Source organism: Chlamydomonas reinhardtii, chromosome 8, assembly GCF_000002595.2.
Source record: "Chlamydomonas reinhardtii strain CC-503 cw92 mt+ chromosome 8, whole genome shotgun sequence".
Lineage (NCBI taxonomy): Eukaryota > Viridiplantae > Chlorophyta > Chlorophyceae > Chlamydomonadales > Chlamydomonadaceae > Chlamydomonas > Chlamydomonas reinhardtii.
In genome coordinates, this window is record NC_057011.1 from 4,586,676 (window position 1) to 4,604,458 (window position 17,783).

The 17,783-nt window shown below is 66.6% G+C and overlaps 4 protein-coding genes across 4 annotated transcripts in view; 2 read left to right on the forward strand and 2 right to left on the reverse strand.

The window, feature by feature from the left end:
- CHLRE_08g383101v5 (uncharacterized protein) overlaps positions 1–1,011 on the forward strand; it is a 3,142-nt gene extending 2,131 nt beyond the window's left edge. Inside the window, exon 5 of the mRNA XM_043065314.1 lies at positions 158–1,011. Within this exon, the coding sequence (XP_042922315.1) occupies positions 158–286 (129 nt within the window). The 3' untranslated portion in view covers positions 287–1,011. The remainder of the gene's footprint in view (positions 1–157) is intronic.
- Positions 1,012–1,013: 2 nt separating this feature from the next.
- On the reverse strand, positions 1,014–3,479 carry CHLRE_08g383150v5 (uncharacterized protein). The gene is made up of 3 exons (XM_043065315.1): positions 3,208–3,479; positions 1,895–2,030; positions 1,014–1,576 (listed from the first exon to the last, which is right to left on the reverse strand). Exons 1-3 carry the CDS (start codon positions 3,369–3,371, stop codon positions 1,352–1,354), a joined length of 525 nt encoding a protein of 174 aa, XP_042922316.1. The 5' UTR covers positions 3,372–3,479; the 3' UTR covers positions 1,014–1,351.
- Positions 3,480–3,579: 100 nt separating this feature from the next.
- On the forward strand, positions 3,580–14,963 carry CHLRE_08g383200v5 (uncharacterized protein). Its single transcript, XM_043065316.1, has 13 exons — positions 3,580–3,764; positions 3,864–4,035; positions 4,316–5,175; positions 5,379–5,490; positions 5,691–5,753; positions 6,058–11,345; positions 11,571–11,601; positions 11,842–12,118; positions 12,437–12,522; positions 12,866–13,044; positions 13,335–13,419; positions 13,733–14,158; positions 14,304–14,963. The coding sequence occupies exons 1-13, from the start codon at positions 3,742–3,744 to the stop codon at positions 14,409–14,411; spliced, it is 7,710 nt and encodes a 2,569-aa protein (XP_042922317.1). The 5' UTR covers positions 3,580–3,741; the 3' UTR covers positions 14,412–14,963.
- A 63-nt stretch (positions 14,964–15,026) lies between these two features.
- Positions 15,027–17,779, reverse strand: CHLRE_08g383250v5 (uncharacterized protein). Its single transcript, XM_043065317.1, has 3 exons — positions 17,452–17,779; positions 16,972–17,096; positions 15,027–16,719 (listed from the first exon to the last, which is right to left on the reverse strand). Exons 1-3 carry the CDS (start codon positions 17,741–17,743, stop codon positions 16,531–16,533), a joined length of 606 nt encoding a protein of 201 aa, XP_042922318.1. The 5' UTR covers positions 17,744–17,779; the 3' UTR covers positions 15,027–16,530.
- Between the last annotated feature and the right edge of the window lie 4 nt (positions 17,780–17,783).

A 17,783-nucleotide genomic window follows, 5' to 3' on the forward strand; every position in this document is an offset into this window, starting at 1 on the left:
TCGGGTCATTGGTCGTGCCTGCGACTTGGTGACTGCGGGCAACACACACACACACGTGGACCGTATGTGCGGACATGATGCGCGACCAATCAACCCGTCTATTTGCCCCGTCCTCCCTCCACCCGCCCCCCCCCCCCAACCCCCAACTTCTCCCCAGGGCCGCGAGAGCCGCTTCCGCGTCACTGGCCTCAAGTCCAACACGGAGTACATCATGTGCGTCAAGGCGCTGTACGACGACGGCAGCTTCCTGTGGAGCGAGAGCAAGGCCTACCGCACCCTGGCCTAGCTGGGCGGGGGGGCTGAGGCGGGTGGATGGGGGGCGGGGCTGATGGTGTGTGTGCGTGTGTGGGGGGAGTGGTGGTGTACGGGTGTGCCGGGGTTCGGGTGGACGGGTGGACTGAGGTGCTGCATGATGGAGTGTGGCGCCTCGGTGTGGTGCCGGTCGCGCAAGGCCGTGCGTGCGTGGTGCTGCGTTTTGCTGCAGCAAGTGATTGAGGCGCGGCGGCGGATTGCAGAGTGTCAGCATTGGGGAGATATACATGGACTCATGGAACGAGCGCCAGCAGGCACCGAGTCTGCACCAATGTGTGTCCAACCTCCATAACTCCATTCCAACCCCAAGTCCTCCCAGTCCTCACTCCCCAAGTCCTCGTCCCCCGAGTCCTCATTGCCCAACACCTCAACACCTGGTGCCTCTTGGCCCAGGCAAACCCTCGCGAACCAATTGCCACGTGGCCAGCAGCAAAGCATACCGTACGTTTTTGGTCACCCGTGTAATGATTGACGGGCACCATTTACTGTCTACGCTGCAACAGTGATGTCTACGCCTAGCCTATTATACACACCAGCATAGCACCAGCCAGCCCATGTCGCAATTCGCAAGTCGAAGTGGTGGCTGCCGTAAACCCCAGCTCTGCCACGCGGCCTCTAACCCCACTGCCCCGGCCCGACTCCTGAGACACCACGCTCTGCCACACAACTCTGCCCGGGAGCAGCCCCCCACACCAGTTCAGTCCAGGCGAATGTCACCCATACATGTGGCCGCCACGCCCAGCTGCTGCAGCACCTCCCCCCCCCCAAAGTCCCCTGACACCCGCCCGCCCGCTCATGCCCCCACCAGCACAACCCTCTCACTGCGCCGCACTCCCCTCACATTACCGTACTTCACGCCCGCCCGCCCAACCAAGGCCCCAGCCACGCAAATCCACCCTTCCCCATCCCCACTCCCACTCCAGCCCCATCCCTACCTACGCCCCCTCCAGCCCGCCGTGCCACCTCCTCCCCCCCCTCTGCCTGCACTCCCCTCGTTTTCGTTGGTTCGGTTTAGGTTGGGCTGGTATTTACAACCCCTTTACTCCCACTCCAGGTCCTCGGGCCGTATCGCCTTTTTAAGCGGCACCACCGACCTGCGGCTCGCGTCCCGCTGCAGCGCCTTGCGCATGTCGTACGCGTCCTCGTCGCCGCTGTAGTAGCCGGTTACGGTGCGGTACACGATGTAACCGAACTTGCCGTACATGGCGATGGCCACGGCGTTGGACTTGCGCACGAACAGGTCCACAAAGTAGCAGTCGTGCACCTGGGGGGGGGGGATTCGAATAGGGGGGGATTGGGGGATGGGGTGGGGAGGGGCGAACGCACGGGGCGAATGTGGGTGAGGGTTGATGACGGGCGAATGGGTAGGATGGGGTCCTCACCTCCTCAATCCCGCACCGTCGCACTCCCTTTCCATATTCTTATGCGGTTATGCCCTCACCCACACGTCTCTTGGCGCTCTCTAACATTCCTCCACCCACCCAAGTTTACTTTGAAATTAACTACCCCCGCCCCCACGCCCCCGGGTTTCGGAACAAAACGCGCCCCCTCCCCCTCCTCCCATGTTCCCCCCCCCGCCCACCTTCTCCGAGATCTCCTCCAGTATGGCCATCAGCTTCTGCGCCAGGCTCTGCCGCCGGAAGTCCGGCCCCACCGTCACCGCCGTCACGTGGCCGTGCCACAGCTCGCCCTCGCCCTCGGCCTTGCCCAGGATGTAGCTGCGGGGGTGCGGGGGCGGGGCGTGTGTGTGTGTGTGTGTGTGTGTGTGTGTGTGTGTGTGTGTGTGTGTGTGTGTGTGTGTGTGTGTGTGTGTGTGTGTGTGTGTGTGTGTGTGTGTGTGTGTGTGTGTGTGTGTGTGTGTGTTAAAGAGCACAAGGAAAACGTTGCGCAAAGACAGTGTATGCGATGCAGCAAAGCGATGGTTTACGGATGTTACCTGAAGTTACCTCGCATACCTGCTGCGTTGAGCCGCCGGTCTTACCAACCGGAAATCGCGCAACCCCCGCTACTCTAACCTCGAGGGGGGATTAGTGTCCACACGCTCTCAAGGGTGCAAACCCATGCATGTGCTCACGGTACCGTGAGGCCCAGGCACTCCTACGATTCCTAGCTCCGCGCCGCTACTCCTGGCCGCTAAGTCCAAGCTCCCGTGTGTGTGTGTGTGTGTGTGTGTGTGTGTGTGTGTGTGTGTGTGTGTGCGTGCGGGGTGAGATGGGGTGGGATAGTCAATTAGAGCCAAAACTGACCGGGGCCCGGGGTAATGACACCATTCACAGTAAGGAGTACGAGACACTGAGACACGTGCCAAGGGGGCCGACGGGCGGGCGAGGACAGGGGCAGGGCGGGAAGGCCTACCAGCGAAGGCGCATGTGGCGTGTGGATGGGGGGCGGTGCTTCCTCCATCAGTCCCTTGACGACCCGCGCTCCCTGTTGTTATCCCGCCCCCCTGCCCCCACCCCCTGCCGCCCCCTGCCCCCTGCCGCCCCGCTCCCACGCATGGCCCCCTCAACACCGCGGCACTGCACAGCCAGCGGCGCCAGCACGTGCGGCGGCCCCGCTGCTGCTGCCAGTGCTTCCGCAGCTGGTGCTGTTTTTGCTTGTGCTGGTGCTGCCGCGGCTGGTGCTGGTGTAATGCGGCCCCTGGCGGGTGCTGCTCCGCCCAGCCGCTCCGGCCGCTCGGGCCGCTTGGTCACAAGCCCCGCTGACCCCGGCCGTGGCCGTGGCCGTGACCGTGCGGTACACATGCAGCACGGTACGCAGGGTTCGGAAGGATGGCTGTTGTGCCGTGGCTATGCGCACCAGACGGCATGGGGCCAAACCCCACACCGCTCCCACCGGCCCCGCCCCGCACCCCCCAAGCCCAAGACCCGCAGCCCCGCGTCCTGGCGCGCTCACCCCATCGCCTGCTTGCCCGGCCCCTCCGCCATTAAGCAGTACTCTGGCCATTTTGCGAGGTAGGTGAGGTAGAAGGGCAGGTTGTATGTCTCGGTGAGGATGTCTAGGTTCACGTTGTTGTAATTAAACAGATCATTGCATGTAAATCTCCTTAGTGTTGTCATCGCGACCTATTTTCAAGCAGCGAGCGACCGAGTCGGCGTAGCCAGGGCAAGGGCGGCAAAAGAGCTGGCTGAGTTACGAGTGTAATTCCTTAGCTCTGCAGTGTTAAGCAATATCTTGTTGCTGCTGTTTGAGAATAAGAGAGGCTTCAAACAAGCGCCCTGGAATTGTCACTGCTTGCATGGGCGCTCCAGAAAACCTTACGCATTTACTACTTCAAGCTAGTAATTTGATATTATTACTGCAATACTTACTTTTTCAAGTTCTCATTGCTTAAGAATGCGACTGTCACTTTGGAAGCCGAAGTCGAGAGCCCTTGGCAGGCCAGACCCACAAGCGCAGAGTTGCTGTTTACGATACTAAGTCTCAGAAATGTCATTTCCATGGAGCACGGCGTAAGTTGCGCACGGTCGGCGAGGAGCTGCTCCGGGCAGTTACTCGGGATGGGCGTCCGCCTGACTTCGTTTGCTGGCTTTGGTGTCCCCGGCTCGCAGGGACTCCATGCGTGTGGGTACGCTGCTGGGCGTGCACCGGAAGGGGAAACGCGAAGTCGACCAGCCGAACTGGTTCCGCCTGGTTGATGGTAACGAGCTACTATGGACCTTGGCTGAGTCCGGGGGACAGGGCCCACTGCTGCCCTCCGCACCTGCCGTGGAGACCGCATCTGTAAGCTGGACAGAGCTAAGCGAGGCGATGGGGGTATCTGCTGGTGTGGTGGGGCAAGGGTTGGGTAGGGATGGAGGCATGAGAGGTGGCAAACGGCATTACCGGGGTTTGGCTGAGTGGCTGAGTAGCAAGTAGCAACGCGCCCGACTGCTAGGCCAGGACTGTTTCACACTTCGCCAACCTACTTGCTCCAACCCCTAAGCACATTATCCAACTCCAACATCTTGTGACACAAACCCTGCCGAACTGCCGAACATTTTTCCCCCCACCAAACCCACAGTCGGCCGCCGCAGCGTCAGCGTCAGCAGCGCTCGCACCCCAGCGCTTCTACTTCCCCGCGGCACCCGTGGGGGCGCCGCCGCTGCCTGGCTCCCAGCCCAACGCCGGCGCCCAGCACGCCGAGCTGGCGGCGGCCGCGGCGGCGGCGGCGGCGCCCCTGCCCGCCAAGGTGGTGCCGGCGGCGACAGCGGCGGCGGCGGGTGGCGGTGCGTCAGGGCGGTCGCTGGCGGCGCAGTTGGACGCGCTGGGAATGCTGCCGCTGGCGCCGGCGCCGGCGCCACCGCAGCTGCAGGGGCAACACCAACAGCAACAGGGGCAACAGGGGCAACAGGGGCAACAGGGGCCGCATGCGGCGGCGGTGCACATGCCGAGGGCAGCTGCGGCGCCGCCCCCCATGGTGGTGCAGCAACAGCTGCAGCATATGCAGCCTGGGCCGCCCTCTCAGGTGCCAGCCGCCGCAGCGGGCACAGCTCTCTCGCCGCCGCCGCCACAGCTGCTCACCACCGCCCTCTCCGGCTCCGTCGCCGGCAGCCGGCCAGCCACAGCTGCTGCCGCCGCCACCTCCGGCGGTGCAGACTCCAAGGCAGCTGGCGGCGGCGCCGCCACCGGTGGCGCTACTGCTGCTACAGCCAGCAGCGGCGGCGTGACGGTGGCGTATGCTCCCGTGGGTAACGCGGCAGTGTACGACGGCACGCTTCCACCCGATGTGGCGGCGTGGGGGCCGGGTTACGCCCCGCCGCCTGGCGCCGCCGCCACTGGGGATGCGGCTGCGGCTGCTGCTGCTACAGCCGCTGTGTCGGGCATTCAGCAGTGGCTGCTGCTACTGCCGGACCACAGCCGTGCGGTCATGGCCAAGACCTGGTGGGTGGTGGCGGCCTGGCGGTGTTTGTGTGGGGGTGGGTGGGTGGGGACTCGAGTATGCTGGGCAGGGTTCAAGAGCCAGGCTGTTGACACAAGCAGAAAGCCTTCTTACCGTATTATAACCCCACGGACACACTGCTACAGTCTCCTTTTATCGTTCTCACACTCGCACCCTCTCTCCTCACGCTTTCCTACGCACCCAGGGCCATCTCCGCGCACCGCGCCGCCGCCGCCGCCCTGCCGCGGTCGCAGCCGCCACCCGCCACCGCCGCGCCGGCCGCTGACTTCGAGCCGCAGCTGATGAGCAAATACCTGGTGCGTGTCTGTGTGGAGCGGGGTGCGTGTGAGTATAATGTTTTGTAGGCCTTCACTCGTGTGTATGCTGCGCTGTGCTGCACTGTGTAATGCCGATCACGGCATCGTTGGAAAGGAGCTGCTGCTGCTGTGCTTGGGTGTTTCACACGCGTTTCCCCCGCCCTCCCCCCCGTGCTCCCCCCTCCTGACGTGCCGTACAGGACTCACTGGTGTGGCCGCGACCCGGCACGCCGTGGCGGGGGCAGCTGGAGGGCGCCCTGCTGGTGCGTGCCGTACAGCAGCCTGTGGGGGGGGGGGGGGGAAGTGGTGGCCGTGGTGGATGGCGGAGGCTGAAGGGGGCTCAGACAGGGGGGGAATCAGCTTCACCACCGACACTTTATTGCAGGACAGCCGACCTGTCGAGCTCACACATCCGTGCTTCCTTCCTTTCCTGGTGATCTGCAACACTCATGCACCTGTTACACGGTGTCCATCCTCCCTCCTTTTGCTGTTTTGTTTCGCCTACACAACGGCCAACACACACACACACACACACACACACACATGCTCATTCACGCACACTCACAGGTGGACCAGACGCAGTATGTCAGCGGCGAGCCCGCGCCCCAGGTCAACCTCACGCCTGGTCTGGTCTGGCAGTACACCAACGAGCTATACGAAACGGGCCAACCGCCGCCGCCGCCGCCACACATGGAAGGCATGGACCAACAGGCGGCGACACTGGCGCTGTACGGCGCTGACGTCACTGGCGGCGGCGGCGCGTCGCCGCCATGGGACCAGCAACTGCAGCAGCAACAGCAGCAGCAGGGGCGGCGTTACGGCGGCTCGCCCACGTACAACACCCTGTACGGCACTGACAGCGTGTACGGCGGCGGCGGCGCCGCCACTGACGCGGCGTCGTACGCGGGAGGGGGCTCGCGGGGGGACATCAGCAGCAGCTGGGACCCGCATCATCAGCAGCAGCTGCTACAGCTGCAGCTGCAGCGTACGGCGGCGGCGGCAGATGATGACTACAGCGCACAGGTGGGGTCGCCGGAGCACTTCCTGGGCCGGCCGCCAGCGGGCCGCACGCCCGTGACGGCGGCTGTAGCACCCGGGTCCTACCGCTACCGCGGCGGCAGCAGCGGCGGCGGCGCACTGCTACTGCCGACATCCGGTCGCGGCGCCGCCGCCGCCGGCAGCAGCACTGGGCCTAGCGGTACACAGCAGCTGTACGGCATGTATGAGTGGATGGTGGGCGCGCCGCCGCCGCTAGGCGGCGGCGGCGGTGGCGGCCAGCGGGTGCTACAGCCGACACTTGCCAGCAACCCGGCGATGACGGGGGAGCTGATGACGCTGGAGACGGGGGAGCAGCTGCTACTGCCGCCGCCGCTCACACCGCTGGAGCAGTCGGTGCTGGAGGGGCCGCTGGCGAGGGTGCCGTACCCGCCCGAGCTGGCACGGTACGTGTCGTCCCGTACTACGGCCATTACGACATCATTGTACGACAAGCCGCAGCCGCTGGCGCTGCAGCATGTGCCGTACGCGGCGGTGTGGCAGGCCATGTGGGCGGCGTGGGAGCTCGAGGAGCGGCAGCGGCAGCAGCAGCAAACCCAGCTCAGCCGCCTGCTGAAGCGCTCCGGCGGCGGCGGCGCGGCCTCCTCGCTGCTGCCGCCGCCGCAGTTCCAGTCCGACACCTACATCACCGACATGTACGGCACCCCCATTTCGCCGGAGCTGCTGTACGACCAGACCACGGCGGCGGCTGCGCCAGACCACCAGACCGGCTGGAGTTTTGCGGACCGCGCGTTCGCGCTGCGCCGCCGTATGGACCGCAAACGCATGGAGGAGGCGCTGGCGCCGGTTTTCGTGGTGGACCTGGAAAACGGCGCCGTAACAATCAGCTACGTGTCTACAACTGCCAAGGACGCCGCCGCAGCAGGCGGGCGTGGGGAGGTGGAGACGCAGACGTCGCTGCGGGAGGGCTCGGGTTCAGGCAGCGATGCCGCGCCAGGCGAGGAGGAGGGCTCGCTGAGCCGGAGCAGTAGCACCAGCAGCACCAGCAGTAGCCGTAGTAGCAGCAGCGGCAGTAGCAGCACTAGTCGCGGCAGCGTGAGTGGCATCTCCAAGAGCGCCGAGCGCAGCCGGTTCAGGAGGATGATGCGAGCTCTGAACCCGGTGCGGTGGTGGCGGCACATGCGGCGGCGGCAGCGCGGCGACAGCAGCAGTAGCAGCAGCAGCGACAGCGACAGCGAGTCTGACTATGAGAGCGATGAGGAGGAGGGTGCCGGCAGCGGTGACGGCAGCGAGGAGGGCCGCCGCCGCCGCCACGCGCGGCGGCGGAGGCAGTCACATGCTAGCGGCGGCGGCGGCGGCTCGGATGCTGAGTCGTCAGAGCCCGGCTCGGAGGTCACGAGCGAGGGCGAAGGCGAGGACGAGGAGGGGGGCGCTGGGAAGCCTGACAAGCGCGCCGGGGTAAAGGCGGCCGTGCGGCGGCGGCAGCAGCAGGCGGCGTCACTGGCGCGGCGCGCGGCGCGGCGGCTGCGCCACGCGTCCCGCCTCACCGCCCACCACTCCCGCAACGCCTGGCGCACGCTGCGGCACGAGCCGCTCAGATCCACGCCGCCGGCCCTGTCGCCGTACACACCCACAGTGGCTGGTAGCGATGAAGAGGAGGACGACGAGGGGGAGGCAGATGGCGAGGAGGAGGGCGAGGAGGGCAGCGAGGAACGCAAGGCAGCCATGCTAGCCAAGAAGAAAAAGGCGGCCGCCGCGAAAAAAGAGAAAGCGGCGGCGGCGGCGAAGCTTGCTAAGAAGCAGCAGGCGAAGAAGAAAGCAGCAGCAAAAAAGGCTAAGAAGAGTAAGAAGCATGGGAGCAAGAAGTCGAAGCGGCACGGCAGCAAGAGGAAGTCGAAGAGCCACGGCAGTAGCCGCCGCACCAGCACTTCGGGTGCCGCCGCCGCGGCTGACCGCAGCGGCAGGTCTGGAGCTGCTACTGCCACTGCTGGCGGCGGCGGCGGCCGGGTACGCGGCAGCAGTGGCGCTGGCGCCGATGGCGCTCCGGCGGCTGCCGACCGGCGGCAGCCGCGTGAGGAGCCGGAGGGCGAGAGCGAGGAGGAGCCAGAGCAGATCGAGTCAGACGACGAAGGGGAGCAGGTGACGGCGGCAGCAGCAGCCACTGAGGAGGGCGGCGGCGCCGCCGCCACGGCGGCGGCGAAGGCGGCGGCGAAGGCGGCGGCGAAGGCCGGCAAGTCGGGCGCTAGCGGCAAGAAGAACAAAAAGGACGCGGCCCATGCGGACACGGCTGGAGGCAAGAAGGCTAAGAAGGGCCTCGGCACCAAGACAAAGAAGCTGACTGGCAAGCTAAAATTCTGGAAGCGAGGTGCCGCCGGGGGCGGTGGTGGCAGCGGCGGTGATGGCGAGGCGGCGGCATCTGAGGAGGAAGACGGAGAGGAGGGCGATGGCGAACGCGAGGAGGCTGAGGCGGGGGCGGCGGCTGGTGGCGATGCCGCCGCCGCCAGGAGCAAGGGGAAGGCTCTCAAGGTGAAGGCCGATGCCACAGCCACAGCCAAAGCCAAAGCCAAAGCCGATAAAACGGAGAAGGGCAAGAAAGGCGCTAAGGACGCTAAAGACGCCAAGAGCAAGGCAACAGACAAGAAGCAGAAGGGCAAGGCCGTCAGCGCCGCTGGTGCTGAGGAGGCTGAGCCTGAGATCATCGAGTCCGACGGCGAGGAGGGCGAGGAGCGTGAGGAGCCAGAGCAGATTGAGTCGGAGGGCGAGGAGGAGGGCGAGGAGGCGGCGGCAGATGCCGCCGCCGGTGCCGCCGGAGGCGGAAAGGGCGGCAAATCCAAGGCCCCCAGCGGCAAGACCAAATCCACAGCCAAACAGATGTGGCGCGGTCTGATGTCCAAGGCCAAGCTTTCCAAAAAGCCCAAAGAGGGCCAGCAGGGCCAGGACGAGGCCAAGGAGGAGGGCGAGGCGGATTCAGCATCCGGCGGCAAGAAGTCAACGGGCACCAAAACGGCAAAGCCGGACAAGGGCAAAGGCGGCAAGGGCAAGGCCGCTGGGGCCGGCGAGGAGGAGGAGGCTCCGGAGCAGATCGAGTCCGAGGGCGAGGAGGGTGAGGCGGGCGGCGGCGAGGCGGCCGGCGGCGGCGGCGACAAGGGCGCCTCGGGCAAGGCCGGTGACCGGTGGCTGAGCGCCGTGAGGAGCGCTGCGTCGAAGCCGTGGAGTGCCTGGAGCAAGAAGGCAAAGGACAAGAAGGAGGCGGCGGCGGCGGCCAAGGCCAAGGCGGCGGCGGCCGCAAAGGCGGCGGCGGCCGGCGTGCCCGAGACCATCCAGGAGGGAAGTGAGGAGGGTGAGGAGGGTGAGTCGCCGGCGGCCGCGGCGGCGGCGCAGCGTGGCAGTGGCAGTGGCAGCGGCAGCGGCGGTGCCGGGGCGGCAGCGGCGGCTTCCAAGGCCAAACCACAGCCCGAGGTGCAGATGCCAAAGGCAACGGGCAAGGCTGCAAAGGCGGCGGCTAAGGTGGAGGCGGCGGCGAAAAAAGCAGCCGCCAAGGCCACTGCCGCCGACGCCGGCGGCGGCGGCGGCAGTGGAAGCCCGGGTGGCGTGGCGGCCGCGGCGGCGGCTTCAGCAAAGGATGCAGCGGCGGCGGTGGGCACAGCGGGGCAGGTAGGGGCCGGCAAGGGGGCGGCCGCCGCCGCCGCCGCCACAGCAACAGTAGCAGCAGGCGGCGCCACGGGACTTGCTGCGGCCGCTGCCGCCGCCGCTTCCACCCTCAAGACACGGGCGTCCGAGACGCTGCCGGGCCCAGCCACCGCCGCCGCTGCGGCCGCCGAGCCCGAGGACGAGGAGGAGGAGGACGATGATTCGCCGGCTGCCCAGCAGCCCTTGAAGGCAGCCGGCGCCGCCGCCGCCGCCACCAGCTCCACGGCTCCCAGCCGCCGCAAGAGCAGCACCCTGACGGAGGCGGATGCCGTGCCGGCGGCGGCGGCGGCGACGGCGGCGGCGCGGGCGGCGGAGGGTGGTGGCAAGAAGGGCGCGGATGCAGTCGCGACATCCACATCGGCGGCACCAGCACCGGCGGCTGCAAAGCCGCTGTCAAGCGACTGGGCGGCGGCGGAGGCGGCGGTGGCGGCAGCCAAGGCGCATGCTAAGGAGGCGGCGGCTGCCGCGGCCGCGGGTGGCACGTCCATGGACCTTGAAGAGGAGGAGTCGGTGCTCCGTGCCTCCGCCAACTCGGGTGTCGTGACCGACACCGAATCAACTGCGGGCGGCGCTAAGGCCGTCAAGGCCGGCAAGCCCGGCAAGGGGCCTAAGGGCAAGAAGGGCAAGAAGGGCGCTGCCGCTGCTGCCGCTGGAGCCGTAGCCGGCAAGGACATCGTGGGGTCGTCGGGCGAGGGCGCGCCGCTCAAGGGCCCCAAAGCCAAGCTGCTCCAAAAGCTGTTGAACCTGTCGACCGTAGTGAACCAGCAGCGCGCCGCGGCGGAGGCGCAGGCGGCCGCCGGCGGGGCGGAGGGAGCGGCGGCCGCCGCCGCCGCGGCTGCGCCAGCCGCCGGCGCCGCCGCTGGAGCCGGCGGCGCCACGGCTGTTGCAGTGACCTCCAAGTCTTATAGCAAGGATGAGGTGCCGAAGGAGATGAGAAAGCTAGCAGACGACCAGGTGCGAGCTCTCGGTGACGACGACGATGATGACGATGGCGGTAATGGCACCGCGCCGGAGGAGGCGGCGGCGGCGGCGGCGGTGGCAGCGGCGGCGGCTGGCGGCGGCGGCGGCACTGGCTCTCCTGGCGGCGGCTCCGGCGGCTCTCTGGGCAGCAGCCTGCCGGTGACGACCAAGCAAAGCGCGCTGCAGCGACTGAAGAGCACACTGGCCCGGTGAGGGGGGGAGGGCTGTTGAGGGTGGGGGGGGGGAGGGGGAGGGCCGGAGGGGGTTGGTGAGGGACGTGGCAGCAACAACGCTGACGGACTGGCATGCGTGGCGTGTGTGATTGCCGCCAACCTACACACGGTACCCACGGCCCAGAAATCTCGCCCACACCCACACCCACACCCACACCCACACACCAACACACACCCACACACCCACACACGCACCCACAGAAAGCGGGACAAGGCCAAGGGCGGCGAGGAGGTGGGGTGGTGCATGGGAGGGGGGGAGGGGGGGCACATGGAGGCGGTAGATGTGGTGTGTGTATGTGTGTGTTCCCGCTGCAGGTTGTGTGCCGGTCCCACGTGATCTCACACAATGAGATGGAGGCAATGCAACATAGCACCCTGGTACATCGCACAAACCATCCTCACCGTACATCAATACATCTCACACATCTTCTCCCTCTCCCTCTCCCCCTCCCATCGCTCCTTCCTCACACAGGGCGCTGCTGACACGGACAGTGGCGGCGGCGGCGGCGGAGGTGGGGACGGCAGCGGCGGCGGCAGCGGCGGCGGCGGCAGTGGCGGCGGCAGCGGCGGCCCCACGCCCGCGTTCCGCCGCAGCGGCGGTGGCGGCGGCGTGGAGGTGTCCTCCCCCAGCCGCACCGCCAAGGGCAGCGCCACGGGCGGCGGCGTGGCAGCCAAGCTGCTGGCCAGCCTGCGCTCCTCGGCGGGCCGCGGCGGCGGTGATGTGGGCGGCCCGGCCCTGACTGCGGGAGGTGAGCTCGTGCGTGGTGGCCACACGGCTTACGGCACACGGCACAGCAGTGCATTGGCTACAATGGCAGTGGCGGGGCAGTGCGGGGGAGTGCGTGGCGTGGGAGTGCAGGCACTGCCCCGCTGTCCACTGCTGTGTACGGCACTGCCGCGGTAATAACGTCGCGAAGCGCCCACTCAGGCCCTGGCCCTGTCCCTGCCCTGTGCTGCCCTGTGCTGCCCTGTCCTTGTCCTTGTCCTGCCCCATGTGTGGTCTATTTGTCCTTGACCTATGTGCTGCGCTGCCCTTGACCTATGTGCTGTGCTGTGCTGTGCTGCAGACTCGCCGCGCACCAGCGGCGGCAGCGGTATGATGAGCCGACTGATGGGCTCACTGCGCCGGGGCAAGCCGCCGCCCGAGGTGCAGGTGCGCGTGTGTTTTGTATAAAGAGCACAAAGAAAACATAGCGCAAAGACAGTGCGTGTGTGCGTGCGTGTGCGTGCGCGCGTGTGTGTGTGTGTGTGTGTGTGTGAGGGTGTGTGAGGTGTGCGTGTGTGTGTGTGTGTGTCTGTGTGTGTGTGTGCTAGAAAGCAAGATGTCAGGGACATGCAGGCTGTGTATTTGTTTGTTTATGTGTGGGGTTTAGCCTAAAGCCCCGTTGGGACATCGGCACCATCGCCTTCGCACCTGACGCGCCATCCTCCACACACACGTCCCACCACCTGCTCCCCTCCACCACGCTCCCCGCCCCCCCCCTACTCCCCTGCAGGAGGAGGCGGTGTTTGGCGACGTTGAGGAGCCACGCGGCGCCGGCTCCGGCCGCGGCTCGCCCACACCCTCGGGACTGGCGTCACCGGACCTGGGCGCAAGCATGCGCTCGGCTGCCAGCGGCGGCGGCGGCGGCGGCGGCGGCCGCGCCCGCCGCAGCGAGGGCACTGTGCTGTCGATGTGAGTGGTCAGCACTTGAGGGGGGTGGAGGACTAGGGGCAGTGGGTGTGTTGTGGTTGCAGGCTTGCAGGGGGGGGGGGCATGTGGCACGTGGCGGCGGCTGGTCGAGCGGCTGGGTAGTCCGGCACTGCTGTGTAGGCTGCCGTGTAGGGCGCCTTCAACCCCTTCCCAAAATCACCGCTGAGCAGAGTCTTTGCCCTTTACTTGTGTACCGTACTCAAAACACACACGCGCGCACACACACACACACACGCACACGTGTGGCTCCTTCCCACCCGCCGCCCCCACAGGACCAGTCGCCTGGGCAGTGTGACCACTGGCGCGGCCCTCAGCCTGGACGCCGGCTCCGCGGCCGGCCGGCAGGCGGCGGCAGAGGTGCGCGGGCGGCAGCTGTCATGTCTGGTGTCTGGTGGAGGTGGTGGGGGTGGGGGTGGTGGGGGTGGGGGTGGGGGTGGGGGGCACAGAGGGGTGGCGGCAAGCGGACTGGAGGGCCGGAGAGCTGGTGTGTGTGCTGCAGTGCCGATGGCGGCTGTGCCCGCGGCTGCGGAGATTGCCGCGTCGTTTTTCCTTCTCAAGTCAACTTGTGACATCTCTTTGAAGCAAGTTGCGTCACTGACATCACCGCCACCACCACCACCACCACCACCACTACCACTACCACCACCACAACCACAACCACCGCCTGCAGGACCTCATGTCGTCCATCCGGCGTGGCGGCGGCGGCGGCGGCGGCGGCCTAGCCGCAGGAGGCGCCGCCACCGGCCGCGGCGGCGCCGCCCTGGACTTTGACTTCGCCGCCGCCGCCTCGGCTCCTGGCTCCGCCGCCGGCAGCGCCGCCACCTCGCCTCGCACCACACACACAGGCATCGTGGGCTCAAGCTCCGGCGGCGGCGCCGCCGGAGGCGGCGCCGCTCGCGGGTCGCGCACCTCGCCTGGCGGCGGTGACGTGGCGCTGGCGGGCGGCTCACTCACCCCAGGCAGCCCGCTGATGCGGTCGCTGCTGCGGACCGCGCACCTGAACAAGACCGCCACGCTGGTCAAGGGGCAGGACGTGGCCGCGGGAGGAGGAGGGGGAGGAGGAGGAGGGGGAGGCAGCCGCCAGACCAGCGCCCAGGTGGGTGGCAGTGGGTGGGTGGGGGGGGAGTGCATGGTTGGGGTGGCTTCGCGTTTAGCATGTTGACTGTCCTGTCCAATCGCGGGGTGGGCTGCTGTGTGGGCTACTTGTGTGCTGACGGCTGCTGGCTTTCCTCCCCTCGCAGGGTGCGGCGCTTGCCGAGGAGGCTGGCGGCGGTGGCGGCAGCGAGGCGGCGGCGGCCATGGCGGCCAAACTCACGGAGCTCATGAGCCTGCCGCCCAGCAAGTGGTGATGACTGATGACAGGCGTGTTTCATGAGGAGGTTAATTAGAGGAGCTGAAAGTAGAAGAGCATAGAAGTAGAGGAGGGAGCTAGCATCAAGAGGTTATGGTGTATTTCGTGGCATGAGAGGCTTTCAAGTGCGGCGCCTTGTGCCAGACTGTATGTTGACTGCAGTCCCCGGACTGGTGCTCTCGCTTCGGCGGGTCGGTAGCTAGGGGTGTGTTCGGCGGCTGTGGGCTGCTACTTCAACAAACGAGCAAATCTGCAATGCTGCTATACTGAGAATTTAAAGTTCTGAAGCATACTACTGGCGGGATTCTGGTGGCGCAGGCGTGCAGATGTTCTGGTGTTGGGAGTTGGGACGGTAGGTGGGGGACTGACTAAATGCTGCAGGCATGCCCTCCCCCCCTGAGTGCACTGTACTGCAGTGCGGAAGGGGACAACCTCGGGGGGACAACCTGCTGCAATAGTGCATTCTGTGTGACACTGAATGGCCGTGTGGTCTGACTGCGATTGCTGCGCCACCCAGGGGTGGCCCAGAGGAGTGTAAGCTAGTGTGAATGCAGTTGCAAGACGCCCGTTGGAGCAATGGCCACATTACCACATACACACGCGTGCGTGTCACTGTAAATGTTGGTTACACGGATCAGCCATCAGGACTGCTGCAGTCCTACAAGGCCCCATCGTCCTCAGCTTTGCAGTCTCGGCATCCGCTCGCGCCGTCCCGCGCTTGCTCGCCTGCCTGTTTGTCGCAGACCACCTGCCACCCTAGTGCCACACACATCCTGCTCAATGCTGCCTCTTGAGGCTCCCGCTGATACTTACATCCGCGGCGGCCAGCCCCTTCCCATGCGTGCCAAGCCGCACAGCAGGACGCGAACAGCTGATCACAGCCTTACGCACAACAGCTAGCTGACACACAGATGGACTCCGCTCTCAAACCCTATCACGTTCATGGCTTACTCCTGCGCATCCCTAAAACTCTGCAGGACTCCACCCAATTCAGGTTGTCACTACTCCTCACTCAACCGACTGCATCTTTGTATCCTCTGCCCCGACTCCCCGCAACAATCAGGCGGGGGCGAGCGGGTTTGGCAAGGCTGGCAAGCGAAGCACGGGCACCATGCAACACACATACGCACACACACGCATGCGCCCGTGACTCCACACTTGCTCAGCCCACATCAGCGCCGGGGCCCCGGCACGCAGGCTCGGTTCAGCCACGCACGGCGCATCACACTCGCCAACAACCCACCACACCCAAACACATCCACCCACACGGCCCGCCCCCCTCTCCTGCCAGCCACTGGCAGGCCCAGGGAGATGCACGCATGTGTGTGTGCGCAGACGTCCCGCCCCGACGTGCTCCCGCCGTCGCCGTGCCCAAGCGGTGGTGTGATGCCCCAAGCCTCAACAGCGCCTGCCAGCAAGCAGCCTTTCACACACGCACACATGCATACATACGCATGCGCATTGTGCATGTTTGCGTCGCCACAGCATACACACACGCGCGCGCGTGTGTGTGTACGTGGCACCCGCAAGCCATGAGCTGTGTCGCCAGTGCGTCGCCAGATAAGTAGGGCGTGAAGCACTATGCTAAACTGCTGGTTGTTTGTTGTGGCTGGATGGCAACACCATACACACACGCATGGGCAACGAGTACCACGTGGAGCACGTCGTCTCTCGCCACGACCCGACAGCGCTGCCTCTACACAGCCGTCTCTGTGTCTGGTACGACGCCTAATTGGCTTCACCACACAGCACCAGACACACATCAGACGGCCCAACGCCGACTGCGGGAGCACTGCGGCGGCAGGCCGCAGCCCTAAAACACACACATACACACACACGCACATCCAAACACGCGCGGACTGACACAAGCGACGACGACAATGACACACAAACCATCCTGGGAGGGGCCGCCCGCCCACCCGCCCGCCCGCTGGTTGGAACAGCAGCCGCCAGCCGCCAGCCGCAGCTAGCAGCAGTATCCACAGCCGGCAGCTACATCAGCCAGCCGCCACCTCTTGCTGACAAGCAGCTGCAGCCCAGCACAGCCTTACAGCTCCAGCTCAGGCCTGACGGGTGGGTGGGTGGGCGGGCGGCCCCGGGTCCCAGGTGCTTTAGCGTCAGCCGCCGCGGCGTGTGCAGCGGTTGGACTTGAAGCCGCCCACAGGGCCCGAGCCCATCAGCGGAGACCACTCCACCACATTGCTGCCGCCGCCGCCGCCACTGCCACCACTGCCACCAGCGCCGCCGCCACCGCCGCCGACGGGTCCCATGAGCGGTGCCGCCGCCACGCGGCGTGCCCGCTCCTCCTGCAGTCACGGGAGGCGCGGGGCGGCAAGAGGACACACAGGTTTCAGCTCGCAGCCCCTCCCCCGCCGTGGCCCTCCCCCCCCTCCCAATCAGCCAACTCTCCCCTTTCAACCCGCCAGCCCTGCATTCCATGCCTCAAACCTTTTCTCGCCCTCCTGCTCCCGCTCTCCCCTGCTCCCGCCCCTCCCGGCCCCTCCCGGCCCCTGGTCCCACCCCCCTCCCCCTGCCCAGCTCTGCCCCCGCACCCTCACCGCCTCCAGCTCCCTCTTCTTGGCCTGCAGCTCCTCCCACTGCCTGGCCTTGGCGTCGTACTCGGCCTGCATGGCCTCCAGCGCCCGCGCGCGCCGCACCGCCAGGTTCATCTGGGCCTCCTTGCCTGTGCGGGTGTTACCGTAGCGGGGGCGGGGGCGGAGAAGATTGAGGGCGAGCGGGTGGGGACAGCAGGAGCGGCGGGAGCGGCGGGAGCGGCAGGAGCGGCAGGACGTGATGGTGGTGGCAGGAGGAGGTCGTGGTGGGGTGTGTGCGCGGGAGAAAGGAAGAAAGGAATGGAGGCAAGGAGGCAGTACAGAGGCGCGGGCCGGTGGGGCAGCCCACCGTGGAGCGTAGGGACTCGAACGGCCTGCCTCGCCCCCTGACAGCGCCTGACAGCCCGCACCGTCCCCTGCCTTCAGAGCGCGTTTGCAGAGCCATTCTAGCGACAATGTAGGGTTCGGTCCCGCGCACCGACGCACCGTAGTCCGTCCCCGCATCCGGGCGGGAGCGCGGCCGACTCGCTCGCCGTCTGAGGAGCAACAGCACCAGCGACACGAGCACCACGACGGCCATAACGGCGAGGTAGTTTGACATTAGGAAGCGCACCAGGGCGCTAGGCTCGCCGAAGGATGCTGCATCGCCGAAGCCATGCGCGTGGTCGCCATGGCCGTGGTCATGGTGGTCGTGGTCATGGTCGTGATGGTCGTGGTCGTGATGGTCGTGGTGATGGTGGTGCGGGTCGCCAGTGGCGTGGAAATGAATTCCGGGCATTCTGAGGTTGGCTAGCACAGTGAAACGGACAGTCGCATTG

Coding starts and splice junctions, on each gene's coding strand:
- CHLRE_08g383250v5 (XM_043065317.1), bottom strand. CDS start 17,743: ATGCCCGGAATTCATTTCCACGCCACTGGCGACCCGCACCACCATCAC. Junction 17,097..17,451: donor GGATGCGGGGACGGACTACG/GTGCGTCGGTGC, acceptor ACACCCGCACAG/GCAAGGAGGCCCAGATGAAC. Junction 16,720..16,971: donor AGAAGAGGGAGCTGGAGGCG/GTGAGGGTGCGG, acceptor CCGTGACTGCAG/GAGGAGCGGGCACGCCGCGT.
- CHLRE_08g383200v5 (XM_043065316.1), top strand. CDS start 3,742: ATGTCATTTCCATGGAGCACGGC. Junction 5,491..5,690: donor AGCTGATGAGCAAATACCTG/GTGCGTGTCTGT, acceptor CGTGCCGTACAG/GACTCACTGGTGTGGCCGCG. Junction 12,119..12,436: donor CCCGGCCCTGACTGCGGGAG/GTGAGCTCGTGC, acceptor GCTGTGCTGCAG/ACTCGCCGCGCACCAGCGGC.
- CHLRE_08g383150v5 (XM_043065315.1), bottom strand. CDS start 3,371: ATGACAACACTAAGGAGATTTACATGCAATGATCTGTTTAATTACAAC. Junction 2,031..3,207: donor CCGGGCAAGCAGGCGATGGG/GTGAGCGCGCCA, acceptor GCACCCCCGCAG/CTACATCCTGGGCAAGGCCG. Junction 1,577..1,894: donor TGGAGGAGATCTCGGAGAAG/GTGGGCGGGGGG, acceptor CCCCCCCCCCAG/GTGCACGACTGCTACTTTGT.